Source organism: Tamandua tetradactyla, chromosome 4, assembly GCF_023851605.1.
Source record: "Tamandua tetradactyla isolate mTamTet1 chromosome 4, mTamTet1.pri, whole genome shotgun sequence".
Classification (NCBI taxonomy): Eukaryota; Metazoa; Chordata; class Mammalia; order Pilosa; family Myrmecophagidae; genus Tamandua; species Tamandua tetradactyla.
In genome coordinates, this window is record NC_135330.1 from 24,397,395 (window position 1) to 24,422,406 (window position 25,012).

At 38.8% G+C, this 25,012-nt stretch overlaps 1 protein-coding gene and 1 long non-coding RNA gene across 9 annotated transcripts in view; one reads left to right on the forward strand and one right to left on the reverse strand.

The window, feature by feature from the left end:
* GORAB (golgin, RAB6 interacting) overlaps nucleotides 1–15,516 on the forward strand; it is a 51,010-nt gene extending 35,494 nt beyond the window's left edge. Inside the window, exons 5-7 of the mRNA XM_077156941.1 lie at nucleotides 8,692–8,762; nucleotides 10,066–10,151; nucleotides 14,719–15,516. Coding sequence (XP_077013056.1) covers nucleotides 8,692–8,762; nucleotides 10,066–10,151; nucleotides 14,719–14,901 — 340 coding nt within the window. The 3' untranslated portion in view covers nucleotides 14,902–15,516. The remainder of the gene's footprint in view (nucleotides 1–8,691; nucleotides 8,763–10,065; nucleotides 10,152–14,718) is intronic.
* LOC143680605 (uncharacterized) overlaps nucleotides 1–23,993 on the reverse strand; it is a 52,677-nt gene extending 28,684 nt beyond the window's left edge. For 3 of the 8 annotated variants that reach the window (XR_013174074.1, XR_013174075.1, XR_013174076.1), the window contains exons 1-3: nucleotides 23,663–23,993; nucleotides 13,570–13,739; nucleotides 4,409–4,567 (exon numbers count right to left, since the gene is read on the reverse strand). This is a non-coding gene — a long non-coding RNA (uncharacterized LOC143680605). Of the gene's footprint in view, nucleotides 1–4,286; nucleotides 4,568–6,209; nucleotides 6,305–11,313; nucleotides 11,418–13,569; nucleotides 13,740–23,662 lie in introns of all 8 variants that reach the window. The other 5 variants (XR_013174079.1, XR_013174072.1, XR_013174077.1 and 2 more) reach the window with 4 other exon arrangements.
* Nucleotides 23,994–25,012: the final 1,019 nt, after the last annotated feature.

The window sequence follows — 25,012 nt, forward strand, 5'->3', positions numbered from 1 at the left end:
AACATGGGTGCATGCAAAAGTCCCAAATGTTTAGAACATTCCTAATTTAAATATTCTCCAGATCTACAGACAATCTGAGTCTAGGACCTGCCATATATTTCAGTTTGCCTTTAGCACAGGGAAGCAACACAACTTAAAGGAAAACCAAACAAAAAAAACCTTTGTCAGACTATGTCCAGATACTGAGTGAAAAGTTTAGTCACCAGAGCAAGAGGGAATTGGAAAGAGGGGAGGTTTGTGCATGATTTAAAATAGGGGCCCACTGAGATTTTTCAGTGTAAAATCTTATCAAGTATTAGATTGGCTTTAAGAACATGATTTTCTGACAAAGGGTTGGTAGTATCTTATGTGAAAAAGCATAAATGTAAGAGCTCGTTACAGTTATACAAGGTGTTGGAGTATCAAGGGACAGTGATTATTGCCCAAGCCCAGAACAAGATGAAAATGGCACAGACCGGTGTGAGCTCAAGGATAATTCAACATGGAGACATATCCAAAGATTACACATAAGAGAGGTCTTTCCAAGCCAAATGACTCCAGGAGCCTAAAATAGAGCCATAATTAAGCAATAAGACATGACAGGGTGCACATTTCTCAGTGATTATTGTATGCCTCAAGGGAGAAGTCGCTAGGCCAAAGGTTCATATGAATCGTGAAATAACCCTGCAATGTATAGTGTCATGGCTGTTTGGAGAGAGAAATGAATAATGAGAGTTACAAGAGTCATTTCATGAGCTGCTATTGCAGTTTTTTGGTTAATACTGCCATGAGGAAGGTACATGTAGCCATTAGTTGTATCCTGCATTCTGATGCTGTGTATTTACATCAGAACTATCACTTGATTTAAAACCCTACAGAATTAGCTCTCTTGTTTTTTTAGCCAAGAAAATCAGGCAATGAAAACAAATTTGAAAGCCCATAACCATATATATGAATGTAAAATATGGTATAATCATAATTACAGTTGCTTAGGCCTGGTTTCATAACTGAAAAATTACCGAAGCAACAACAACTGAGGGTTTTTTTTATTTTACATTTACCTTATATGCATTTCCCTCAGAAATTACCAATAAACAAGGGTCACTTTTGGTCTGAGCTTTCCATTCCCCACTACTATGTGGCTGGTGGAAGAGGGAGGACCCTAGGGTTAGTGAGTAGCTAACCCCTGACAATGGTGGGGGCAGAGCTTCCTTTAACCAGGACAAGAGGTGCGATACCCATTATTCATAGAGCAGGGCAAGAAATTTCCAAAACCTGAGAAGCCTTGTAGATAGAGGTAAGCATCTTATTGCTGGATTCCTCTCCATGTTTTTGCAAATCTTATCACTTCAGAACATAGTTAAAAATCTTCTGAGCCAATCTCAGAGGGCAATGTTTTCCATTGCTTGTGATATCTCCCATGACACAGGGCAGAGCTATACCCTGGACATAAATCTCGGCAAACATTGGCTTGTCTTAAACAACACAGCCCAACTTTCAGATGACAATGCTCACACTCTCAAACTGCTCTTAGGAAAAGATCTGAGGACAGATACTTAGATCTTGGGAAGACGTTAAGTCATAAGATTACTTTTTCCCAGAGTGGCTGCATTTTAGTGTAACGTTTCAAAGTAACATTTTAATTTGTGTAATGAAAATCTTAATCCCCAGTTAAAGGATTCCAGTCATCAGCAAGTACAAGAATTGGAAGAGCAGCCCTGCCTGGAGAGGTTTTAGGGACATCCTGAAACCATATCTTGCTGCATGGACTGAAGTCTTAATTGACTGCTATAATAATCCCCATTTGAGGACGATACCCACAATCTACCCTCCCCAAATTTCCTATTGCTGTGAAATTATGCCGTTAGAGAAGTGAAACCAATCTACCATTGTAGCTATATATAACAAGTTATTTGTAGCTGTGTAACAAACTACCCCAGAACTTAGTGTCTTAAGGAACACTTTTTGCTCATATTTCTGTGAATCAGTAATTTTGTCTAGGCTCAGATGGAAAGTTTTGCTGATTTTGTGGGGACTACTCATAGCTGCAGTAATCTGGGGACAGTCCTGGGACTGGATGGTTTAAGATGGCTGAGACAGCCACACTCCTTTCTGGCAGTTGTGTTGTCTGTTACCTGGATTTTTCTCTCCATTTGGTCTCTCATCCTCAAGGGGGCTATGAGTGGAAGCCACAAGACTTCTTGAGATCCAGGCTCAGCAGTCACATAACATCGCTTCTACTGCATTCCACTGGCTAAAGCAAGTCACAAGACCAGCCTAGATTCAGGTGGTTGGGAAATGGACTCCCCATCTTGATGGGAGGAGCCAGAAAGTCACATTGCAAAGGGACATTCATAAAGGAATGGGAGGAATTGTAGCCAACTGCAAACAATCTACTACAATCTGACCCCTGGCTACAAAAATTCACCACCATACCACATACAAAATGCACTCATCTACTCCCCCCAAAGTCTCATTCCATTATAGTTTCAGGCTTAAAATCCAGGATCTCATCTAACCAAGTCCAGCTGCAAATCAGGCTCCTTGGCACCTTGATTGTGGCGTCTCAAAATCTAAAGGCCTGCAAGCTAAAATGCAAAATTAATTGCCCCCCAACATACATTGGTGAGATGGGGACTGGATAGCTTCAGTATATACTGTTTTAAACAGAAGAGGGACAGGAGGCACATAGAAGGTACTGGTCTGTAGAAATTCTGAAATCTAGCCTGGGCCCTGGTTGTCAGGTGCCCCTTCTCTAGGGACAGGGAATATTGTTTGCTTAAGGCCTGGGAGTGGTTGTTCCCTGGGAATGGTTGACTAGTTCAATGTTCTCCACATTTCTTTCCTCCAAACTCAGATATCTTTCTTTTCCATAAGAATTGGCCCATGGTTGCAGTTGATTAGCTTTCTCAGCCTGCTTCCTGCCCACAGAACCTTGAAGACCGGAGCGCTTTTCATTTTGGAATGTCTCAATCCTTTTTAATTCAAGCTGGTGGAACTTTTGTCAATACAACTTTCTTAAAAACATTGTAGGTTTTACTATAAATTGTACTGGGGTTCTCTCATAACCCCAAAGCCACATAATTATTTTCTATAAAGACCCTTCTTGACTTTGGAAATGTAAGGCAGCTGTGAAACAATACCCTTAAGATTTTTAGATGACCCTGTGTCTTCCTGAGAGATTCTACCAGGCCTCATCTTAAATATTTTTGAGGTCTTAACAAAAGGTCATAGTCACACCCTTGATGCAATTTACCTTGAGGCTATTTCTTACTTTGATAATCTGCAAGCTGGAGAGGCTGGGGATGAGAAATATTTTGTTTTCCAACCTGGTGAGTCCTGGTTCTATATATTTTCTCTAAATTTTGCTTGCACACTGAAAGTTTCTTCTGTTCTTGTAGTATCACTGTCTTGTACTATCTTATTATATGCATCTAGAACATTCAATATCATTTTCAACAACCTATGTAGATATCTTCTTAGACAGTAATTCATTCAGTACATTTTCTATTATCTAAATTACTGCAGGTGATCTTTTTCAGCCTGTTGTTCCACCATGATATAATATAGTTGCTCCACTACTTTTCTAGCCTCCACCTGTTATTTGATCCCAAAGCCAAGGACATCTATGTTTAAGATTTGTTACAACAACATACCACTTCTAGGTATCAACTTCTGTTTCAGTTCTCTATTGCTGTGTAACAAACCTTCCCAAGACTCATTGGCTTATGCAAAAAAATGTATCCCACAAGGGATGAATTTCACTTCTATGAATCATGCTTCAACAAATCTGATTTTAAGAAAAAGCTAACTTAAGCTTTTTATTTGCTCACAATTCTTTGAGACAGCAATTTGTGTTGGGATTAGATGGGCAGTACTGCTGTTCTATCCATAGAATCAGAAGCAAATAAATGTTGGTTGTTTTAAAACACTAAGTTTTGGGGTAGTTTGTTATTTAGCAATAGGCAAAACTGATATATCACAGTAGATTGAATCCAGAGCTCTTGCATGTTCTGGGAGGCAGCTTCTAAATATGACCTCTATAAGGGAGGTCAGCTATTTTAGGGTGATTAAAAGGAATGCTGTTCCATAGAGATGAGTTTCATATCTAAACAGTACCTAAACCATCCAATCAGAACCTCCATTTGGGGTAAGTTGTAACCTATGCAAGTTTGGACTGCTACCTGTAGTGAGGCTGAGCTGTGTACCTAGAATTGTACAAGGTCCTCAGCATGTCTCAGTCTGGTCTTTGTTATCTGCACAGACATGTATCTGCTAAATTGTACATGGTATCATCTGGTACCTACCTGTTACTCAATCCATGTGGATTGTATCTTCATCATCTCTTAGATCAGATTGTGGAATCTCTCCAGGTTTGGCTCTCTCTTGGCTACTACTGTACCTTTCTCAGGGTACATATTAGGCTCACTTTTCTTACTACTTTGTGAGGCAACCCCAGGCTCTCAGCGCAGATATGTCAAGAAGCCTCTCAGACACAATGCTGGGTATACGGGATCTCTCTGAGGCTTGCCATCTCTCTGGACTCCAACCAGTAAGCAAGGCACGTGGGTCTCCTTGTTCTCAGAACCTGAAAAACCCAAACTCATGTCAGGGCTCAGTCTGTGGTAGGGCCAGAAGAAGAGTGCAGGAGGGCCTTCTCAAGCACTCACCAGCACCTAACCCTCTTGTTTCACCTTGTCTTTCAGCCAGCGGAATTTTTATCTTATATGGGCAGAAAAAAACTGGCTCAAATTGATCAAATATTCTTCCAAATCTTTTTTGTCTGAAGTTCAGCTTTTTAAACTCGAAAGCCAAGAATTTGTCTCTTTTGTTCTCTGGTTCTGCTGTGACAACCCTCCCTGGAGGCAATGAATGACTCATGGTCTAGCTGTCCGAATCAGGAGGGTCAAGGGTAACAGGAAATCACGGGGAAAAACACATTGGTTAGTACATCAAAATACTATCCTGCTATACTAGACTTCTAGTCTCTTTCTTATTCTCTGTTATGTTGAACCATCCTTCTCCTTTTTTACAAAACTTTTTACATTAGATAGCGTTCTTTGGGATGTAATAAAACTCAATTCCTTCTTATCTCTCCCTCCATCCTAAGACAATGAAATGCAGTTGCTGGGAGAAGGGGTTGGAAGGACAGGAGTCTGAAACAGAAATGTAATCAAGCTTCAGGTAGTCACCAGAGATCTCATTTCTATCAGTACCATGCTTTCTATGGTCTCTGTTCTTCTGTGCATGTTGACTTCATTTACTTCCTTCATGCTTTCTATGGCCTCTGTGTCAATTGAGCCTAAATTCCTATCTCTTCTCCTACCATGCTGAGAATGAAATCTCTTGCTCTGATTTCTGAATTCTGATGAAACGGACTGTGATAGACCCAGCATGGTCAAAGACAAATCAACTGTAGTTGAGGGAAGCTGTGTAGGGGAGGACAGGATACAATTTACAAAATGGCCATGAAGTGCCCCCAGCCATTGGAGGGAAGGAAAATTATGAAAGAAGTGGAAGTTGGGCAGCCAATCCCTTAGATACCTAATATATTGTTCTCTGAGTAGAAGTGATTTTATCCTTACTGAACTACCTTAGCACCTTAAATGTACCTTTCACTTAGCTTTTATTCTACTTTCTTTTATGTCTATTTACAGATATTTCTTTCTCTTCTAATCAACCACCAGGTAGCCTGTGGGCAAGAATTTAATTCCTCTTACTTGCAAAGGCAAATGCAGTGCCATACACACAACTAGCATTCAAAAGTATCATTGACTGATCAAATGAGTCAATGGATGGGAATGAAGGAAAGAGTTCATTGAATCAGTAAGCCTGAGCAATCAATGGACACTATAAAGGGAGAAACATAAGACATTTATATGATAAGTATAAGTTTTTCCAAATAGTCAGATGCTTTCAAATAATCAGCACACTCAGAATCTTCTCCAGGCAGGGAAGGAGTTAAATTGTTGTGCACAGTGTTCACAGACTTCTGACATGATATAAAACACCACAATTTTGGCTTTTCCATTTTAGCTGACATAGTTTAAGTTGATGAATATTTTGATTTGTGCCAGTCTCCGGCAGTTTTAAATGCTATCCCTGCAGGAGTCAAGAAGTCCAGTCATAATCATAACAATATGCTTGTCAGTCAAAAGCACCGGAAGATTGTTTAGGTGCAAAGAAAGCATTTTCCCCTGAAAGGAAACAGGGCAATTGAAATCACCTACTTTTCAAGGTATTGAAGTCAAAACTGTTACCAGCTTCATGGTGTGAAAATCCAGGTCTCAGCACCCCCTTGGTCAGACTCCAGTGTGTCCCGGGGCTATCCAGCCAAAAAACAAGTTACAGTTTAAAGTTCAGAAGAAATTAGACTAAAGGAAAAGCACAGCGATCAAGGTTGATTTCCCCATCATTATTTGCAGGTCACTATTTCAGCAGGGAATATATAATGAGTTCCCTTCCCTCTCTGCGCTCAGTGCACCTTTGGGATAGATTTGCAGAGCCAACTAAATCAGAAAATTCATGCAATTACACAAGACCCAGGCAGAAGAAAGGGATTTTTTTCCCCCCGAACAGATTGAGCAATTAATGCTTGGTAGAATTGACCTAAAGATTACACCATAGAAACTGTGTTATAGCAGGCAAAAATTAAAATGCACATAGAATCATGCTCATAAGATAAAGGAGAACAGTCAGAGAACAATGTGGGGGAAAAAAAGAAGAAGAAATGCACAGCCTGGATAAATGGATTTAAAAATTGGAGGCAGCCCAGAATTATTCAAATCTTTGAACATGTTGATGTCAGGACCTTATTTTTCCTATGTTAGTGTGACCTTAACATTTCCAGCTGCTCAACAAATTTGCTCAGCAACTTTACCCCATTAGAAGAAAATTAAAATACAAATCTTGTATGCCCTTTCTAATTGTATTATATCAATAGCAGCTTGCACATGGAAATGAACTAGTTAAATAAAAGTTACTATAATGGAAAGAACACCTTTCACCCCCAAAGAATTCCATATACCCCATGCTGATATCAAAAGAATCTCCTCATGGGAAAGAGCAATGTGGAAAGCAGAGGGGAACAAAAATCTGCTGTTCACAGTCCACTGGGAGCTTCAGACAAATATGAAACAATGACTTCATGTAGCAGATAAATTTCTCACATTCTTCCCTCAGTTTTATTGGCTAAATACTCATGTATCCAGTTGTGTGAACACCAAAACCGCGCAAAGATGGATCTGAGTTAGTATTAAAAAATATATCCAGGGTGGAAATCTAATCACACACTGATCCTTTTGTCCAGCAATTTGCGGGTGATTCTTAAAATCATCTAAAAATATGTCCAAGATAATCTTCTGTTTCAGAGATCAGAAATTGATAACTTCAAAAAGGTTAAACTCTTAGAAATAATAGGAAAAGAGGGCACTTAGTATCATTATGTCTAAGGCCAGACTTCTGAGATGGAGCACAAATCTGCTGTTCAAGGCACACCCTGATTTCCTTCTGTGGCTGTGTCTTCTGATTCTCCCTATGAGAATCTTTTCTTTCATTTAAGCCACTTGTATTCATTCTCCCTAATGGACCACGCACATGTCTGCCTCTGCACTTTCTTGTACCTTGTTTCCTCTCTCTTCCCTTGTCTAAACCCTATCTGTCCTTTAGACTGGGTGCCTCTATGAAACTCACGAGGCTGTGCCAGCCCTTTGCTAGGCCACTCTGATCTGGATTCCTGTCCATTGGCACTTAGCCTTGTCTACCTTGCCCTATGATTAGTCTCTAAAGGCCATGTGGTAAAATAGAAAGTCCACAGGCTTTGGAATCAGAGAGACTTGGTTTGCAATCCATGCAATTTCCCTAGCAAACTGTGGTAATTTAACCTCTCTGAAGTTTCATTTTTCCCATGTGTGAACTGGGAATAATAATATCTAGCTTGCAGAATTCTTCACGGCACTAAGTAAAGTTACACATGCAAAGTGCCCAGTCCTTTACACATAAAGTAAGACAGGGCTTTTGTCTCTTTCGTTCGCTACTTTGGCACCTGGAAGAGTTCTTAGCACAAAGTAGGTGCTCAATAAGTGTTTATGGAATGAATTAATGAATATTTGGTGCTTAATAAATAGTTGTTCTCATCTATCATCCTTTTATCCACTAGCCTGTAATTCTTCGGAGGACCGGGCTTGGGATACTCAGTGTGAGGAGATTTGACGTATGGTTTTACATGAGTCTTTGTGAGTCCTTGGTCTCCCTATGCCCTAGATAACTCCCAAAGACACATAAAGATCCATTTATCATGGCAGTTCTCCCATGTGTGTATGAACTTCAACGCTGCTTCCCACTGATGGAAACTGTAGCAGAGTGAAAAAAAATAATAATCCTAGAAAAAACAAGGGAGCTAGATAAAGGTATTTGGAAAATATTGATCACTTATTAACCTTTCCACTTGCCAAGCATGCTGAAAAGTATATCAAAAGACTCAACAACAAAAGTCAAACCATCAATAATAAAGGTACTGAATATGGAAGGGAGGAAGAAAGGAAGGAAAGGGGAAGGGAAAAGGGAGGAAGAGAGGAAGAAAATAAAATGGAGGAAGTGAAGGAGGAACAGAAGGAGGAAAAGAGAGAGAGACAGAAAAAAAAAAGAAGAAGAAGAAAAACTGCTAATATATTGCTGTTGCGTTAAGTTTGCATGTTTTGTGTTTGTTCCCAGGCCTCATGTGACCATTCTGGCTCAGTTTGGGAACAGCTTCAGAGGAGTTCTGAAGTCCCAAAAGGATAGTGGTATGTAAAGTCCAGGAATTGTATAACAGATTCTGTCCTTCAGAGACCATGCCAAGCCACCATACATTTCCCATACCATCATCCTTTTCTCTCTGTCTTATTCTCTCAGAATTACACAGAATAAGAAACTAAGTTTGAGGCCTTAGGAGATCCTTCTTGAGTTTAATCTAGAAGCTGCTCCATATATATATATATACATATTTGTCAACTTTTCCAAAAGACAGGCTGTGATGTCATACATCAGAGACAGTTTGGGGTAGTTGAGACTGGTTTTCCCTTGGCATAATGGAAACCACATGCACCACTGTGGATTTCTAATGCTCCACTGAGGTTGGTACATGTTGCTTTGAAGAAAAGGAAGCCATTCCTACTACATTTCTCCTGATTTATGTCCCAGCCCCAGAAGGTCCAGACAGGTTGGGAAAGATTCGGTAACTGGAGAAGTGACAGGGGGTGAGAAAGTAATCTTTGTACAAGACTGCAAACTTGACTCTCACTTTAAATCCTTGCCTTGAGCAATGTGTTCATTATAGAGCTTAAATCATGTTAGTAGTTTAAGTCAGATTGAGGATGAAAGACTACACAGCTCTATGAATTAGGACTGGATTGGTTTGGTAAAAACATTTTCTAAGTTGGCCAAACATAAATCAGTCATAATGAGGCACCTGTGACTACAAGCAGGTTTAGGGCCCTTCACCACTATCCACCCGTTCTATTCCTCTCCCATTTGCACTTTTTTCGCTGACCACAAAAGCAGAAAGCAATGCGGATCCTTTTTTCTAACACACTGTACGCAGCCCCAAAAGAGAACAGAGCGAATCAGAATGACACTAGTCTAGATCACAGGACACAGGTGACAGCATAGGTCTTAGCAAGGAACCACAATCAGGAAGCCTTTAAATGAGAAAGCAAGGAATGGAAGTCCTAGATATCAGCAAAATTTCCAAGAATTTGTTGCATCAGCTGTCACTCAGCAGCTGACACATACCCTTCTGCCCCCACAGCCTCCAGAACTACATGTGTAAGCTAATTTACCTGCACCTGTGCCTCATCTTTCTCTTTCTCCTACTTTTTGGCCTATACATCTGCTTGGTTCAGGAGATTTTAGCCCTCCACCTTTTCAGGTGACTTGGCTATCTATGGAAAATCTTCATAATGGTTTTCTTATTAAACCTTGGATTTTGACCTTAGTACATTTCTCCATGATTGTGTTATTTTCCCTTGTTAGATCATGAAAAATGGTCTCACCTTTGAATCACTGCTCTATTTCCATTAGCAAATGCTTTTCTTCTTCCAATCCCAGCAGGAAGAAAAGAAAAAGAACACCAAAAGCAAGCAAGCAAAACAAAGACTACCAGGTCTACATCTCCTTTTGCAACTTGTGAACAGGTCAGTTATCTGGAACTCTTTGGTTCGCTAAATCCAGAGGTCTTGGGAGAAAGCCAAGTGGGAGACTTTCCAGTTGTTTATCTATCTTAAACACTTGATTTAAGTTTCCTGCCCTTACCATATTCTCTCACACTTGTAGACATCTTTATAATAAGCTTCATCGCCTTATTTTTGCTGTTACTTACTCCCCAAAGATAATTCACTTTTTCAGTTGATTAGTGGTAGTTTAATGTTCCATCTCAATTGCTACTCAGGTTAGTTACTGAATTCTAAGACCTGATGTAATACAATTATTCTGTTTGTATCATGTGATTAAGTGATAGCTAAATGCTGTTGAAATTGCTTGAGTTCTTCTGAATCTCATCATCAGTCAGAAAACAGATTATTGTGGCCTCATCTTCAGGGAATTAGTATAGTTTGCCTTATGCATTTTATGTAGTGCATCACAGTTTCCATTGGTTTTAGTAAAAGTAAATGATAACGTCCAATTTGATAAGCTCTGGAGTGAAAACATTTTCACAAATGTCTGTTCATTAAAAATGATCACTTTTTAAAATGACACTTGCATGAACAAGGTGTTCAAGTACTGTATCTAGTAACATGCTGGTCTTTTGTTGTTATATCAAGCCTGATATGCAGTATTAGCCATATTTTAAAATGAAGGACTGAGGTCAGAAAGACTAAGTAAACTAATCCAAGATCATATAGCTATGATGGGGGGATCCTAGGATTTGAAAGCAAGTCTGTCTGATTCTAATACCCTATTACCTCCTATGTAGAGAGTAACATGAACAAGAATAACATTTTATAGCCATGCAGAATTTTAGATTTCTTGTATTAGTTTCCTAGGGTTGCTGCAACAAATTTCCACAAACCTGGTGGCTTAAAACAACAGAAATGTATTATTCTTTCAAGTTCTGGAAGCCAGAAGTCCAAAATCAAAATGCCATCAGAGCTGCATTCCCTCTGAAGTCTCCAGAGGAAAATCCTTCTGATTACAATAAACTTTGTGGCTTAAAACAACAAAAATGGACTCTCTCGCAATTCTGGTGGCAAAACCTGAAATCAAGGTGTCAGCAGAGCTGTGCTCCGTCTGAAGGTACCAGAGAAGAGTCTTCCCTTGCCTTTTCCTAGTTCCCCTTGGTTGGTGTTAACCCTTTACCTTTGACCTTCCTTGGCTTGTAGCAGTATCACTCCAATCCTTGCCTCCTGTCCTCACATGCCCTTCTTCCCTCTGTATGCTGTGTGTCTCCAAATCCCTCTTTCCTTTTAAAAACACCAGTTGTTGGATTTAGAGTCTGCCTTAGTCCAGTATGGCTTCATTTTTTTTTTTTTTGTCAACTGCTTTTTTTTTCACTTTTTAATTAAAAAAAAATACTTTTATTGAGAAATCTTCACACACATACAGTCCATCCATAGTACACAATCAATGGCTCACAATATCATCACATAATTATGTATTTATCACCATGATCATTTTTAGAACATTTGCATCACTCCAGAAAAAGAAACAAAAAAATAAAAAGCTCATACATCCCATACTCCTTCCTCTCACTGACCACTATAGTATTTCAATCTACCCACTTACAATGGAATATTATTCAACCATAAACAGTAATGAAGTTTTGATATATGCTACAACATGGATGAACCTTGAAAACATGATGGTGAGAGAAATGAGCTAGACACTAAAGGTCAAATATGTAGAATTCCACTGTCTAGAATAAGCAAATTCATAGAAACAGAAAGCAGATTAGAGGTTGTTGGGGGAGGGGGTGGGGCAAATGGAAGGTGGTTATTTTTTTAATTGGTTCAGGGGTTTTGGGGGGATGAAGAAAAAGTGTTGATACTAGATGGTGGTGATGGTAGCACAACACTGTAATGTAATCAGTGCCAATGAATGATACACTGAAAAGTGCTTAAGATGGGAAATTTTGTGTTTATATGTTACCACGATAAAAAAAAAAATTAATGAAGTTTTGAGCTTCATTTATTAACCTAATGTTGAATTACAAAATTTTAAAATACTATGCATAACTTTTAGTAAGGTTGTTTGATTAAAGATAAATATACAAAATTAAATAACTTACCTATATATCAGGAAAAAAATGAAAACACAAAGGAAACTAGATCACAAGAAAAAAAGCTACAAAATTAAACATCTCTAGAAATGTATTTAATAAGTAATTTACCAATTCATATTAAGAAAACCATAAAGTTTACTGAAGGATATGAAGGAATTTCTAAATAATTCATTTTACCAGCCATAACGAGGGTACTCATCATTTAAAGTACGATTTACCCCAAATAATCTATTTAACTAGATAAAATAGATTTTTTGAATAATCTAAAAGATTTTTATGAATAATATAAAAGATAAATCTAGAAAAATTTGAATATGAGTAACAAAGAAGAATTGTCCCACTGGATATCAAAACATACCATAAAGCTGCAGAAAACAAAACTATGCAATTAAAACAAAGCAAAACAGACAAATCAATTTGAAAAACAGCCAAGACTAAGACCCAGGGCGGGCCACGGTGGCTCAGCAGGCAAGAATGCTCTCCTGCCATGCCAGAGGACCCGGGTTCGATTCCCAGTGCCTGCCCATGTAAAAGAAAAAAAAAAAAAAAGGTGTTTGTAATAAAAAATATCAACACTAATTATAAAAAAAAAGAAGAAGAAGACTAAGACCCAAGTAGCTATAAAAGTTTAGTGAATTCGGGCGGGCCGCGGTGGCTCAGCGGGCAAAGTGCTTGCCTGCTATGCCGGAGGACCTCGGTTCGATTCCCGGCCCTAGCCCATGTAACAAAAAACGGAAAAACAAAATACAATAAAACAAGAAAATGTTTAAAGATGTTTCCCTTTCTTCCTTCCTTCCTTCCTTCTATCCTTCCTTCCTTCTCTCTGTCTTTCCTTTAAAAAAAAAAAAAAAAAAAAGTTTAGTGAATTCATTCATTCCATAAATACTTAGGGAACACTATTCAAGATTCTGAGGATACAGCAACAGGAAAAAAAAAAAGACAAAAATCCCTGTTTTTATGGTACTTGAATTCCAGTGGTGAGAAAAAAATTATAGCAAAGTATTAATATATTAAAAGTTAAATATATAATACTCTGTTAGATTGTGATAAGTGCTATGAAGAAAAAATAAAGTAGGGAAAGGAGTTAAGAGTAGAGGGCTTTTGCAGTTATTATTCCCTCTTCCTGAGATGTTGTTTTTCTAGTATCTACAAGATCTTTGTTCAAATAACACTTCATCAGTGAGGCCTTTCCTACCCTGTGGCAGGAAAGTATGGCCTCATCTTAACTTGACTACATCTGCAAAGACCCCATTTCCAAATAAGGTCACATTCATGGGTACCAACCATTGGTACTGCCCCATATCTTTTGGGGAACACAGTTCAACTCAATATACCTTTCTTGCCTCTTCCAGCTTCCGGTGGCTTCTGGCATTCCTTGGCTTGTGGATGCATCACTCCAATCTCGGCGTACATCTTTTCTTCTGTATGTCTCTCTGTGTCCTCTCCTCTTCTTATAAGGATACCAGTCATGGGATTTCATCTTGATAGCCTTAACTAGTTACGTCTGCAAAGACCACATTTCCAAATAAGGTCACATTCTGAAAATCAAATTTTAGTTTGGACACTTTTTAACTCACCTCAGTTCTCAAGTACTGATTTCATTGAATATTCCTGACAATGGGCTAAGGTAGACAAAACAATTGTTATCTTCATTTTATAAGTGAGAAAACAAAGGGCTGAGTAATTTCTCAAATTCTGCAGTCCCCCAACTCCTACTACAGTCTTTTTTTCTAGTATATTCCACTGTCTCCTAAGCTTCCTTCTTGGCACTGCCTTTGCATTTTCCCTACTTCTCTCTGTGATGTTTCTTAGGCCACAGTGAATTAAGATGGGAAAAATCAAATGGACAATGAATAAATTGTTCTGTTATATAAAAAATCTGAACTTTTACTATGAAAAATTATATAATTGCTCCCATCTTATGGTTAAACTTGTGGTTTCTTTTTTGCCTGATTGACTGAGGTGACTATTCAGGGAAAATGATGAAAAAGGAATAAAAATTAGGTCTAAAATGATGTGTTTCATGTAGCTAGTGTGAGGTCTAAGAGTCAAACTCGTTAAGATTTTTCAGAATAAATGATGGTTTTAAGAGAGTTAATCTGTTAGGGTAATTATTGCTTGAATATCTACCATGTTTCAAGTGCTAGAAATACTAAATAGAGATTCAGCAATGCAAATCAACAACATTTGATCCCTGAGTTGAAACAAAACAAATGCATATAGGCAATGGGAGAAGTTAAGGGGATGGGAGAAAATGAACATCAGTGGGACAATACTCTTTTGATATTCGGTATTTGTCTATACATTGCAATGTATATAAAAACATGTGCCACATTTGACTATCAACTACAATAGAACAGTAAAAGATCTACTGTCAGTGAGGTAGATCATGAATTTTAAATCTTGTGATGTGCAAGATGTTTTATTGGGCTATTATTCATCATTTTTATTTTAATATTAAACTAAAGTAATTGTCACTGCAGAATAGTTCCACATTGATGAAAGTGAAAAGCTCCACCACTGTGACTGGGATGGCTGAGGGTGGAAATTTGCTGGCTCAGATGAACAAACAAAGCACTGTCAGAAGCATATGGGACATGGCCCCTTCCAGTGCCAGAAGTGTGACTGGACTTTCTCCAGGCTGGACCACCTCGCCTTACACATGAAGAGGCACTTTCCAATCCCTGACAGTGGAGATGACCCGTGTTGCAGAGCAGAGTTCGGTATTTCTACCTTTCTCACTGTCTTCCTGGTGAGGGGTGAACCCAGCTGGAAAGCACTGCAGTCATGGCCAAGTTCCCAGTGAGTCAATTTGGGAATAGATAATAGGAGAAAGGAGGAAACTAAAGGACCTAATTCCAAGAACAGATGGGTTGGTGACTGCATCTTCTATTCATTCCAATTCTAAAATCCAACTTGAATACCCCCGAAATTAGGAAACGCCAAGAGGGTGATTGGAAGGTGTGGATATCGGGGTATCCGTTGGATCTGTGCATTGGGGGATGGGAAGGCCGTATTCCCTTGAATCGTGTTTCGATGCAATATAAGCATAAAGATCACCATTTACTCTCTTTGCTTTTGAAAAGCCATTATTGTGATATTAAAGAAGAGGAAGAAATTCAGATACAGAAAATATATTTTAGTAGCTTAACTGATGGTGTTTAGTGAATCTTCGTTCTAAAGGCTCCAAACGAGGAAACCAAAGTTCCCAGATTGCTGCATACTTTTGAAAGGAAAATCTATTTTGTCTTCAGAGCTACATTTATGACCTAACTCAGGTAAATTCACCTAGTTTACTTTAACATTTGTTTTACAGTCTGTTTAAGCACTGTGGTTTCAGACGTGCAATAATTTGTACCATGGTTTATTCCCAAGTATGCCTTAAGCAGGACAATTTTTTTTCTATATAGTTCCTTGCCTTAATAAATATGTAATATACATTTAAGCAAACTTCTATTTCAAATATTTTTAAACTATAAAGCTAAACAAATGAACATTTTTTGGAGTTTGTATTTTGCATATTCATGGTAAGAAATAAGTTGTTTTTTTAAAAATATTTTTATTGACATATCTTCATATACGTACAGTCCATAGATGGTATACAATCAGTGGCTTACAGTATCATCACATAGTTGTGTGTTCATCACCATGATCATTTCTAGAACCTTTGCATCACTCCAGAAAAAAAAAGAAAAAGAAAAAATTCATACATCCCATACCCCTGACCCCACCCTCTCATTGGGTAGATGCACTAGTATTTCCATCTACCCAATTTATTTTACCCCTTATATACCCTATTATTTATTTATTTTTATCCGTATTTTTTACTCATCTGTCCATACCCTGGATAAAAGGAACACTAGACACCAGGTTTTCATAAACACCCAGTCACATTGTAAAAGCTATACCATTATACAATCGTCTTCAAGAATCAAGGCTACTCAAATACAGCTCAACAGTCTCCAGTACTTCCCTCCAGCCACTCCAAAACACCACGAACTAAAACAGGTTATCTATATAATGCATAAGAATAACCTCCAGGATAACCTCTCGACTCTGAAATCTCTTAGCCACTGAAACTTTATTTTGCCTCGTTTCTCTCTTCCCCCTTTCGGTCAAGAAGGCTTTCTCAAGCCCATGATGCCAGGGATTCTGACCCACGTTGCCAGGGAGATTTATACCCCTGGGAGTTATGTCTCATGTAGCAGGGAGGGCAATGAGTTCATCTGCCGATTTGGCTTAGAGAGAGGCCACATCTGAGCAATGAAAGAGGTTCTCAGGGAGTGACTCTTAGGCCTAATTTTAAGTTGGCTTAACCTATCTTTTGCAGGTATAAGTTTCTAGGGGTGAATCCCAAGATTGAGGGTTCGCCCTATTTATTTGGTTGTCCCCACTGCTTGTGAGAATATCAGGATTTCTCCAAATGGAGAAATTCAATATTTCCTATTTCTCCCCAGTCCCCCCTAGGGGACTTTGCAAATTCTTCTTCATTTACTGCCCAAATTACTCTGGGATATGTCAGGACATCACAGTATCCTGGGCAAACCAAGAAAATCTCACACCTTATTCAAGATTCCATTTACTTATGGTAATCATCTAAACTGACCATACAACTTAAATTAGGTAATGCACTACCCAAAATATAAATCTTGCACCAGAAAACATCTCTCCCTTTGGTCTCACAAAGACGTTGAAGTTTTAAAAATATGGACAACATCATCCTTTACCCTGTATTCTGATTTACCCCAGTCCTATCTAGATCAGCTTCATTCATATCTCTATTCAAAATCTGATCCCTTTTAAAACTTTTTAAAGAGTTCCTGTATGGGGTACTACTGACTTTCATAGCTTCAGAGCTCTAATTCTGAGTCACAGGCATCACATAAGTACCCAAAGTTTCTGGGAACGACCAAGTTATATACAAGCAGGTCAGTATCTCAGAATTTAGAAATAATAGTTACAACTCCTCAATATATATGACTGCTTAAGAGCTTATAGTGTAGGATGATTTACAGTAGATCCCAACCTGAAACCGATGCTCTCAACTTCAGTTCACCAAGTTTTTATATTATAGTTAGTCCATATGAGTGAGGCATGAAAATATTTGTCTTTTTGTTTGAGAATTAAGTTTAAAATGAACCTATAGTACTTTATCTGAAAAAAAAAAAAGTCATCCCTCTACTCAGAGAAAGCACTAGAAGAAAAATAAAATAATGTTTTCCAATATAGGAATTTAGTGAACAGAGCTGGCGTGGGCTTTTAAGCCATCTTGTTTAGGTTGCAGGGAATATGCTTATGATTGTGCTTTTATTAGTTCCTTGGTGTACAGACACCTATGGTATGCAACTGTGAAGGCTCCTCAATTATTCCTGGATTTGGAAATTGTGGCACAGGTATTTTAAGATTTAAGGGAAGAAGTACTTTGTTCTGTCCTTAGTCTTACTTAGCCTCTAATTTGCTTTTTTCCTATAGTCCTATTTTTCTCTTTTCCTGAGCTCATACATAAAGTATAATTTGAAAGTTTCTGGAAACTTCTTTCAATTATGGGTAAAGGATTTGGAATAAGGAGTTCTAACATATTATCTTTTCAAGCGTTAAGTTCTCTATCCTTCTTTACTCATAGCTATATCTGAGAAGAATTTAGCTTTAAGTAAACTTTGAAAGTCCTAGTGAAGAAAGTTTGAGGTCATGGTGTTGTATGATCATTTATAAGAGGACTGATTACTGGGATTAGGAGGCAGAAAAGCAATGAAATAGAGCCAGTCGTGGCATAGCCCATCAGTAAATGGGCCTGGTTACCACAACTGTCAGACTATGCTGTACCGAAACACAGCAAGAGCTTACAGCAAATGGTTCTCACAATGTGGCTAGTTCATGTATAATGCTATTAGTTATTCTAACTCAGTTGGACTTGGTCCAACTTGTATTTCAGAACCTTCTACACTTCCCTTAATTCTCTGCCTGTTTCTCCTTTCCCAAATTTCCAACTAGTTCTAAAACTTCCGAGAGGTGACACATCTTCTGAACAAGTTCTCTCATCCACTGTACAACACCCACCATACTCCCTCCTCCTCTGTCTGCTTCCCTTTAGTGACTCACCCATGAAGCCATGTGAAGGTCTCCGTCACAGCAACTGAGCCCAGGTTACTTCCTGCTGATGGCGTTGCCACCCAATGGGCTGTCAGGGCCACACTGTGTCCTGCCAAGTCACTAGCCTGTTGAAGTGACTTGCCCTTATAGATGTGCATTTGTTCTACCCTCTGTTACCAGGATCTTAAAGGAGGTGCATCTTACATTCGGATTCTTACTTACACAACTCTTTTCTAAGATTCAGAAAGTAGTTCATGGGGTTTGGTGAGAACAATTTCTCAGAAGACTCCATGCTGTCCTCCTCCTGTATTAGCCCTGGTCTCCGCCCTTAGAAAAACAGATCCTAAAGCAGGGATTAAGGGCTTTACTTGGGAGGTGGGTCAGCAAGAATGAGGTTATAAAAAAAAAGTCAGGGAAGGTATAGGAAGCAATATTGCACTTATCTCTGCTTTGCAGTGATGGTGCAAAGAAACATAGCTGGTTGTGGCAGGTATGTCCCAGTTAGAACTTCAACAGATAGGCTCTATTAAGAAATGATGCTTCACAACAGCCCATGGGTGTGAAGAAAAAGAGGGAATTTATTTGGCCATGTGCCAACACTTTCCTCTTTCCCTAACTTTGGTGGCTGGGATGTCAAATACTATGCCTGTGATATACTGTTTTATCCAAGTTTGAAAGTGTTAGGAAGAGAAACTTAGGGCCTATGAGAGTCAGTTTAGGGCTTGGCATCCTAAAGGCAAGAGACTGCTCATGCCAGAGGTGAACCATCAGGCCGAGCTGAACTGGTAGGCTGTTGTGAAGCAAAGCAAAGTAAGGGGCAGAGAGACCAGAAAGTGAGAGGCTTCAAGATAATCCCAACAGATGCATACGAATATCGCAAGCACCTTCAAGTACCTTTCCCTCATGCATCCATCCTACACTTCCTACCTGCCCCCAATCTTGCAATCATTCAAAATTCTCCTAGGACTTCATAATTCAGCATAAGATTTTGTTTACTTTGAAGTTTGTGCTATGGGAATATAGTCCATTAAATTTTGACAAACCCTCAGGTATAAATCAGTTATGACACCACTCACCATCTCTTGTCAGCGAACTGACATGCTAATATGAACAGAGGATTAATTCAATCATATTTCTCAAGGACTCGTTACTTCCTTTTAAAAAGATGAACACAAGAGGCATCTGACATCTTGTAAAATAATCAAGATGGCACAATAAAAACTACTAATATAAATAGCCTAGAAAAACTCATTTCCATCCCTAAAACACCTTGGCCTACTTTAAAGAGAGGAGAAATGGATGTCTAAATGTAAATAAACTAAAATAAAAACCAATATACCCTGAGGGATGGAATTGTTTAGCTCACACAGGGGAATGAAAAGTGGTTTTTGTTTGTTTGGATCTTTTTTGTTTGTTTTATTGTTATGGTTTTAAGTTCTCCCTGGTTAGGGCCCAAGTAATTTTCTTCTTTGCTATTATAAGTTGCTGGCGGGCTGGTAAAGATTCAGTTTCATCCTAATGTTTGGAGAAAATTACTTTCCTGTTCCATATTCAAAGATAAAAATATCTCCCAGCTAAAGGGATTGCCAGTGCCAGGCCCAGGTTCCTTTACAGGAATTTCCTCCCTGGACTTGGCCCTTCAACTTCCGAAATAACAATTGTTTTTTAGCTTTTCTGAAATCAAAATATTTACCAACAGGGTTTGGTTTTATTACATTGCATCTCCTTCTTCGGCCTGCAGTGATAGTTACATCAGACTTGCTGATGCTGAATAAGGGAAAAACCAGGAGAAAACCTCTATGGGCAAAGGAAGGAGGGAAGTAGAGAGTAAGTAAGAATGAAGAATGAATTGACTATTTGACATGCACATCAGAATTTCAAACAAACCACCAGGCCAGATATCCAAACAGAGAGGACATGTGTATCGGATGAAATACCCATACTTTGACATTTTTTTGGTGGGATGGGGGGCAAAACCTTTTCTCCTCCATGCCCAATACGGAGGCTACCTTGTTGCCATTCAACAAGGAGAAAACAAAATATTAACACCTCCCAATGGAAAAGCAGCAAGCTTTTGACTTACTTCCATACTTTAAAAAAAAATTGGTAAAATAGCTAAGTGCTTCAGTCTGCCTCCCCTCTCTATCCCACCTGACCCTCAGCATAAACTGATATTAGGAATTTGGCAGGATATTTAGTGCCAGTCCTTCAGATTAATGCATAAAGAGGGCAGAAGTAGCTTTTCTGGAGGATCCACCAATCCCAATACCAAATACATCAACCCTGCTAATGCTGAGTAAATGCCAGAGCAGGGGATGGTGCTGAGGATAGGCTGGGCTGGGGGTAGGAGGGAGATGACATCATCTCAGTGTGTCCTTTTCTGACAAGAGAGGTGTCTTTCAAGTGGCAGAAAGTGCAATCCAGATCCAAAATGTCAGCTCTCCTTGGGGAACAAGGCAGTATACAAGAGAAAATCATTTTCATTGGTGGACTAACCTCAAGGACAATCCGATATATTTTTTAGCTCTTCATTCTTTTTAGAATCTATTCTTAGACGTGAAGGAGGATTATAATTTGGTAAGAGAGGAAGGTAAAACTAACTTTTGAAGGCAGGCCGTCACATGTCAGGCACTCTGCACAATGCTTTGCCAATATTATTTCTTTAGCCTTCATGATAACTTTACTTGGTTTCATTATCATTCCCGATTTGGGAATGAGGGAACTATGGATTATAAGGGTCAAAAATTAAATAACTTGTCTGAAGCGAATAGGTGAGAAACTACAATAAGAACCGTGAGAACTCAGACTGTTTTTGACCTTGTAATGGATACTGTGGTGTGCTACCCAGGTGAGCCCTCAGGTCCTTTCCCAGCTGCAAAAAAGTGTCTGAGGCTAATGGGTCACCAGTGATTCCTTCTCCAGGAATTGCCGTTGGAAAGAAGCAGGCCTGTCAATCGCTGCCTCAGAACATCTCCCAGGACTGGCAGAGGCCTTTGTTGTGACTGCTTCAACCCAACTTCTCTCCACCCAGTTCTGCTTCCCCCCACCTATAGTGGTTGTTCTTGAACTTACCTTCCCCCCCCAACAAACTTCTACTCACAAATCTTCACCTCAGAGACTGTTACTGGGAAACCTGACCAGTGACAACCTTCTGGGTATGGGGTGCACATTTAAATGACAAAAACAATTGAAATGCCAGAACACAGAAAAAAAGCAAATGAACAAAAAACCTGCCCCATTATTACTAGAGTCTAGTGGCTCTATTTTTCCATATAGAGATATTCAGAAATCACTCCATTATTCCAGGCAGGACTTCATTAATCATAGGAATGTTCATTCTTTTTTCGAACCAAAAAGAATGTTAGGGAATCTTCCTCTCCTATCCCACCCCCATACACCTCCATAATATAGTTTAAAAAATAAATGAGCCCTAGAAAAAGCAAATTCTTTGGTCATGATCACACAGTTATTTGGTAGTTTAGAACCTAATGCTGAAACCAAAAATGCATCACTGTGTAAAACATAGTCAAGGTCATATTAAATTTTAGTCTGGTTAAATTAAAATATTTTATGGTGTGTGCCATGTGAAAGAACGTAACTCAGAAGGGCAAACCACCTTCCCCTGCCTGAATTTTACAGTTAGTGAGCGATACATAGCTACTTTTGTGATATAGTAAAGTACTTTTACTATCTCTGCCATAAGCGTTATTTATCCTCTACTTTAACTGAATCATATTTGGTTCTATTTATTTTAACCAAGTACTGGTTTACATGCAGTCACTTGAAGCTGCTCTAATTCATACCACTTTAAGCAACACATTTGTACTTTCTCTCTTGCTCCTTCATTCTATGCTAATTTTAAATTTAATTTTACCCTATTGCATGATAAATTGTTATTTTCCTTAAAAAGATCAACTTCAAGTGTGCCTTACAGAGTCCTGGGAGTTCTTTTTTATTTCTAGTAGCTTAGTTTACAGTGGAGATCTCAGAAACTCAAAGAAGATTCAGCCATAGAAGGGACAATCTTTCCCTCCGTGATTCTGCCCCGTCCCATACACACACAGGCATCCCAGTACCCCCTCCTCCACCAAGAAGTTGAGGGACCGTGGCCTTTTGTTCCGTGGCTGGATTAACATTGCTGGGTTGCTAGGAGGGAGAGAGGACTTTCCAAGCTGTAACACGCTGGACGTGTTGAGAGTGCATGGTTATGTAACACCATATTTTTTAATACAACTGACAGTCTGTCTTGAGATTTAAGTGTTTTTTGACAGTTTTTATGCACCTGTTAATTCAAAGCTCTTAACATATGCCAGTTAAAAAGAGCCAGGCACTAAAACATCTAGCTTTAGAGGCTAAAGTGGCTCAGCTGCAATCCCCAGGCAGGCAAGCAGGCGGGAGGCTAGCAGGCTGACGGGAAGAATGCCTACTTCCAAGATGGAAATCAGCTGCAGTCTCCTCTCTGTGACCTGAACAAACCATTTCTTGGTGGGGTGGCCTGAAACTACATTTGATTTCTCAAGGAAACAGTTATCAGGGCTACCTGAGGGCTTCAACAACAACAGTTGGTTATGCTGAAAATTCAGGATTTGAAAAGACCTTTATGTTCATTGTGGATGTTTAGGATAGTACCCGATTACCCTTAGACTCGGAGTCTGCTTAGCAAAGCCTGTCCCTTGTTCCCTGCTCCACACCTGCCTTCCGTAGCACACCCAAACCCAGCTAAACTAAAGGTAAATGCCTGAGGCTTTCCCGTGCTCTCTCCATGAATCTTAAGGGATAAGGCCATGCATTCACCTAGAAAGCAAAGAGCAATAATTCCTGAGTATATAAAGAAATAATGCTCATCAACATTAGACAAGAAAGATGAAGGGATATTCACTTTAGCACCAGCCACAGGCCCAAAGATAAACCATCTTCCAGTGCACACAAAGCACATTTTACTCAAAGCACTAAAGCAGCATAGGGTAGGAGATAAATAAGCATTTGCTTGTATTGTTCTCTGAGGCTACCTAGGACAAGGTGTGGATTTGATATATTTCAAACATCTGGTACATTCCACTCTTAAGGGTCTAGAACAATACTGTCCAATAGAAATATAATGCAAACTGCAAATGCAAGCCACATATGTAATCTTAAATTTTCTACTAGCCATATTTTTAAAAGTAAAAAAAAAAAAAACAGGTGAAATTTAATAATGGATTTCACTTAACTCATACCCAAAATATCATTATTTCAGTGTGTAATCAGTGCAAAGCACTATTAATGAGACGTTTCATATTCTTTCCATTTGGTACTAAGTCTTCAAAATCCGACATCTATTTTACGCATACCACATACCTTAATTCGAATAAGCCACATTTCAAGTGCTCAATAGCCACATGTGTCAAGCGCGGGTCTAGAATGTCCGGCATGGAGATGTTCCAACGAATGAAAGCATTTAACAGTCCTGGCCAATAATACTAGAAACTGAATAATGGCCAGGCACCTGTTGAGAATTCGGAAGTTTCTTCTCTTTTTGACCCCACATTGCAACACATTTCTTTTCACACAATTATTTAAAGAACCCTCTTGGCTTCACAATGATGATCATCCATTTCATAGTAAAGAATTGTACAAAAGACAGAATGATCCAAAATGGAATCCACATCGCCAGGGTAACTGAGCAGAGTCTAAATGTTTATCTGAAGTGATTCTATGATGGAATTCTGTACTATGTGGTCAGATAGCATAAGGCACTATATACTGTGGTCAAGAGCTTGGGATTTAGAACTAAATAGACCAGGTTTGAATCTCATATCCACCATTTATGTAGTGGCAAAATTATTATATCTTTGAGCCTCGATTGCCTCATTTGTAAAATATGGATATCCACTTCATAAAATTGTTGAGGAATAAATGAAATATATCTAAAGCACTAAGCACGATATTTAAAAATAGGTTATTATAGGATAAGAAAACTAGATGTCTATGGATGTTTTGTTCTGAAGGTCAGCTTCAGAGTGTATTCAACATTCAAGACATTGTCAATCACATCACTGAAAACTTCAACTGCACTCCTCTCTCATGAGCTAATAAATCTTTAATGAATAGCACGATCACCAGTTATTAAAGAGAGACAATAACTAGACTTTAAAATAACTTGCAATGAAATAGTTCACTTTCAAATGCGGTTTCATTTTGTTTTAGGGGAAAAGAAAGATTCTAACTTTTATTGAATATTTTTTGGTGTACCCAGCATGTTCTGTATTTTATCTTACAAGTGCCTTGAGGTAGTATTTATTTTAGGAGTAAAGAAATTGATGCTTAGGGAGGTCAGGTAACATACCCAGGTTCACATAGTTAATGTATAAAGTAGTTAATATGAGAATCCAGTTCATTCTGACTTATAGCTTGTGCTATTTCCACTACATGGGATTAGCCAGATTTGACTTTCACTTCTCCAGAGCTTTCAATCAATAGTAGAAATTGATAGAAATAGTATTTCAATCAACACTCAAGAGAACACCCTATACTACCCACATAGGGTTGCTTGGTGTTTGACTGTGGTTAAAATGAATCTTCCCCAGCTGCCACCATGTATCCCAAAAGGGAGATTAGCCATGGACCTATAGGGCATCGTTACCCACGTCACTCTTTGCTTGGGTGTCCACTTCTTGAAAAAAAAAACAGGGTACAGGGTGGCAAGGG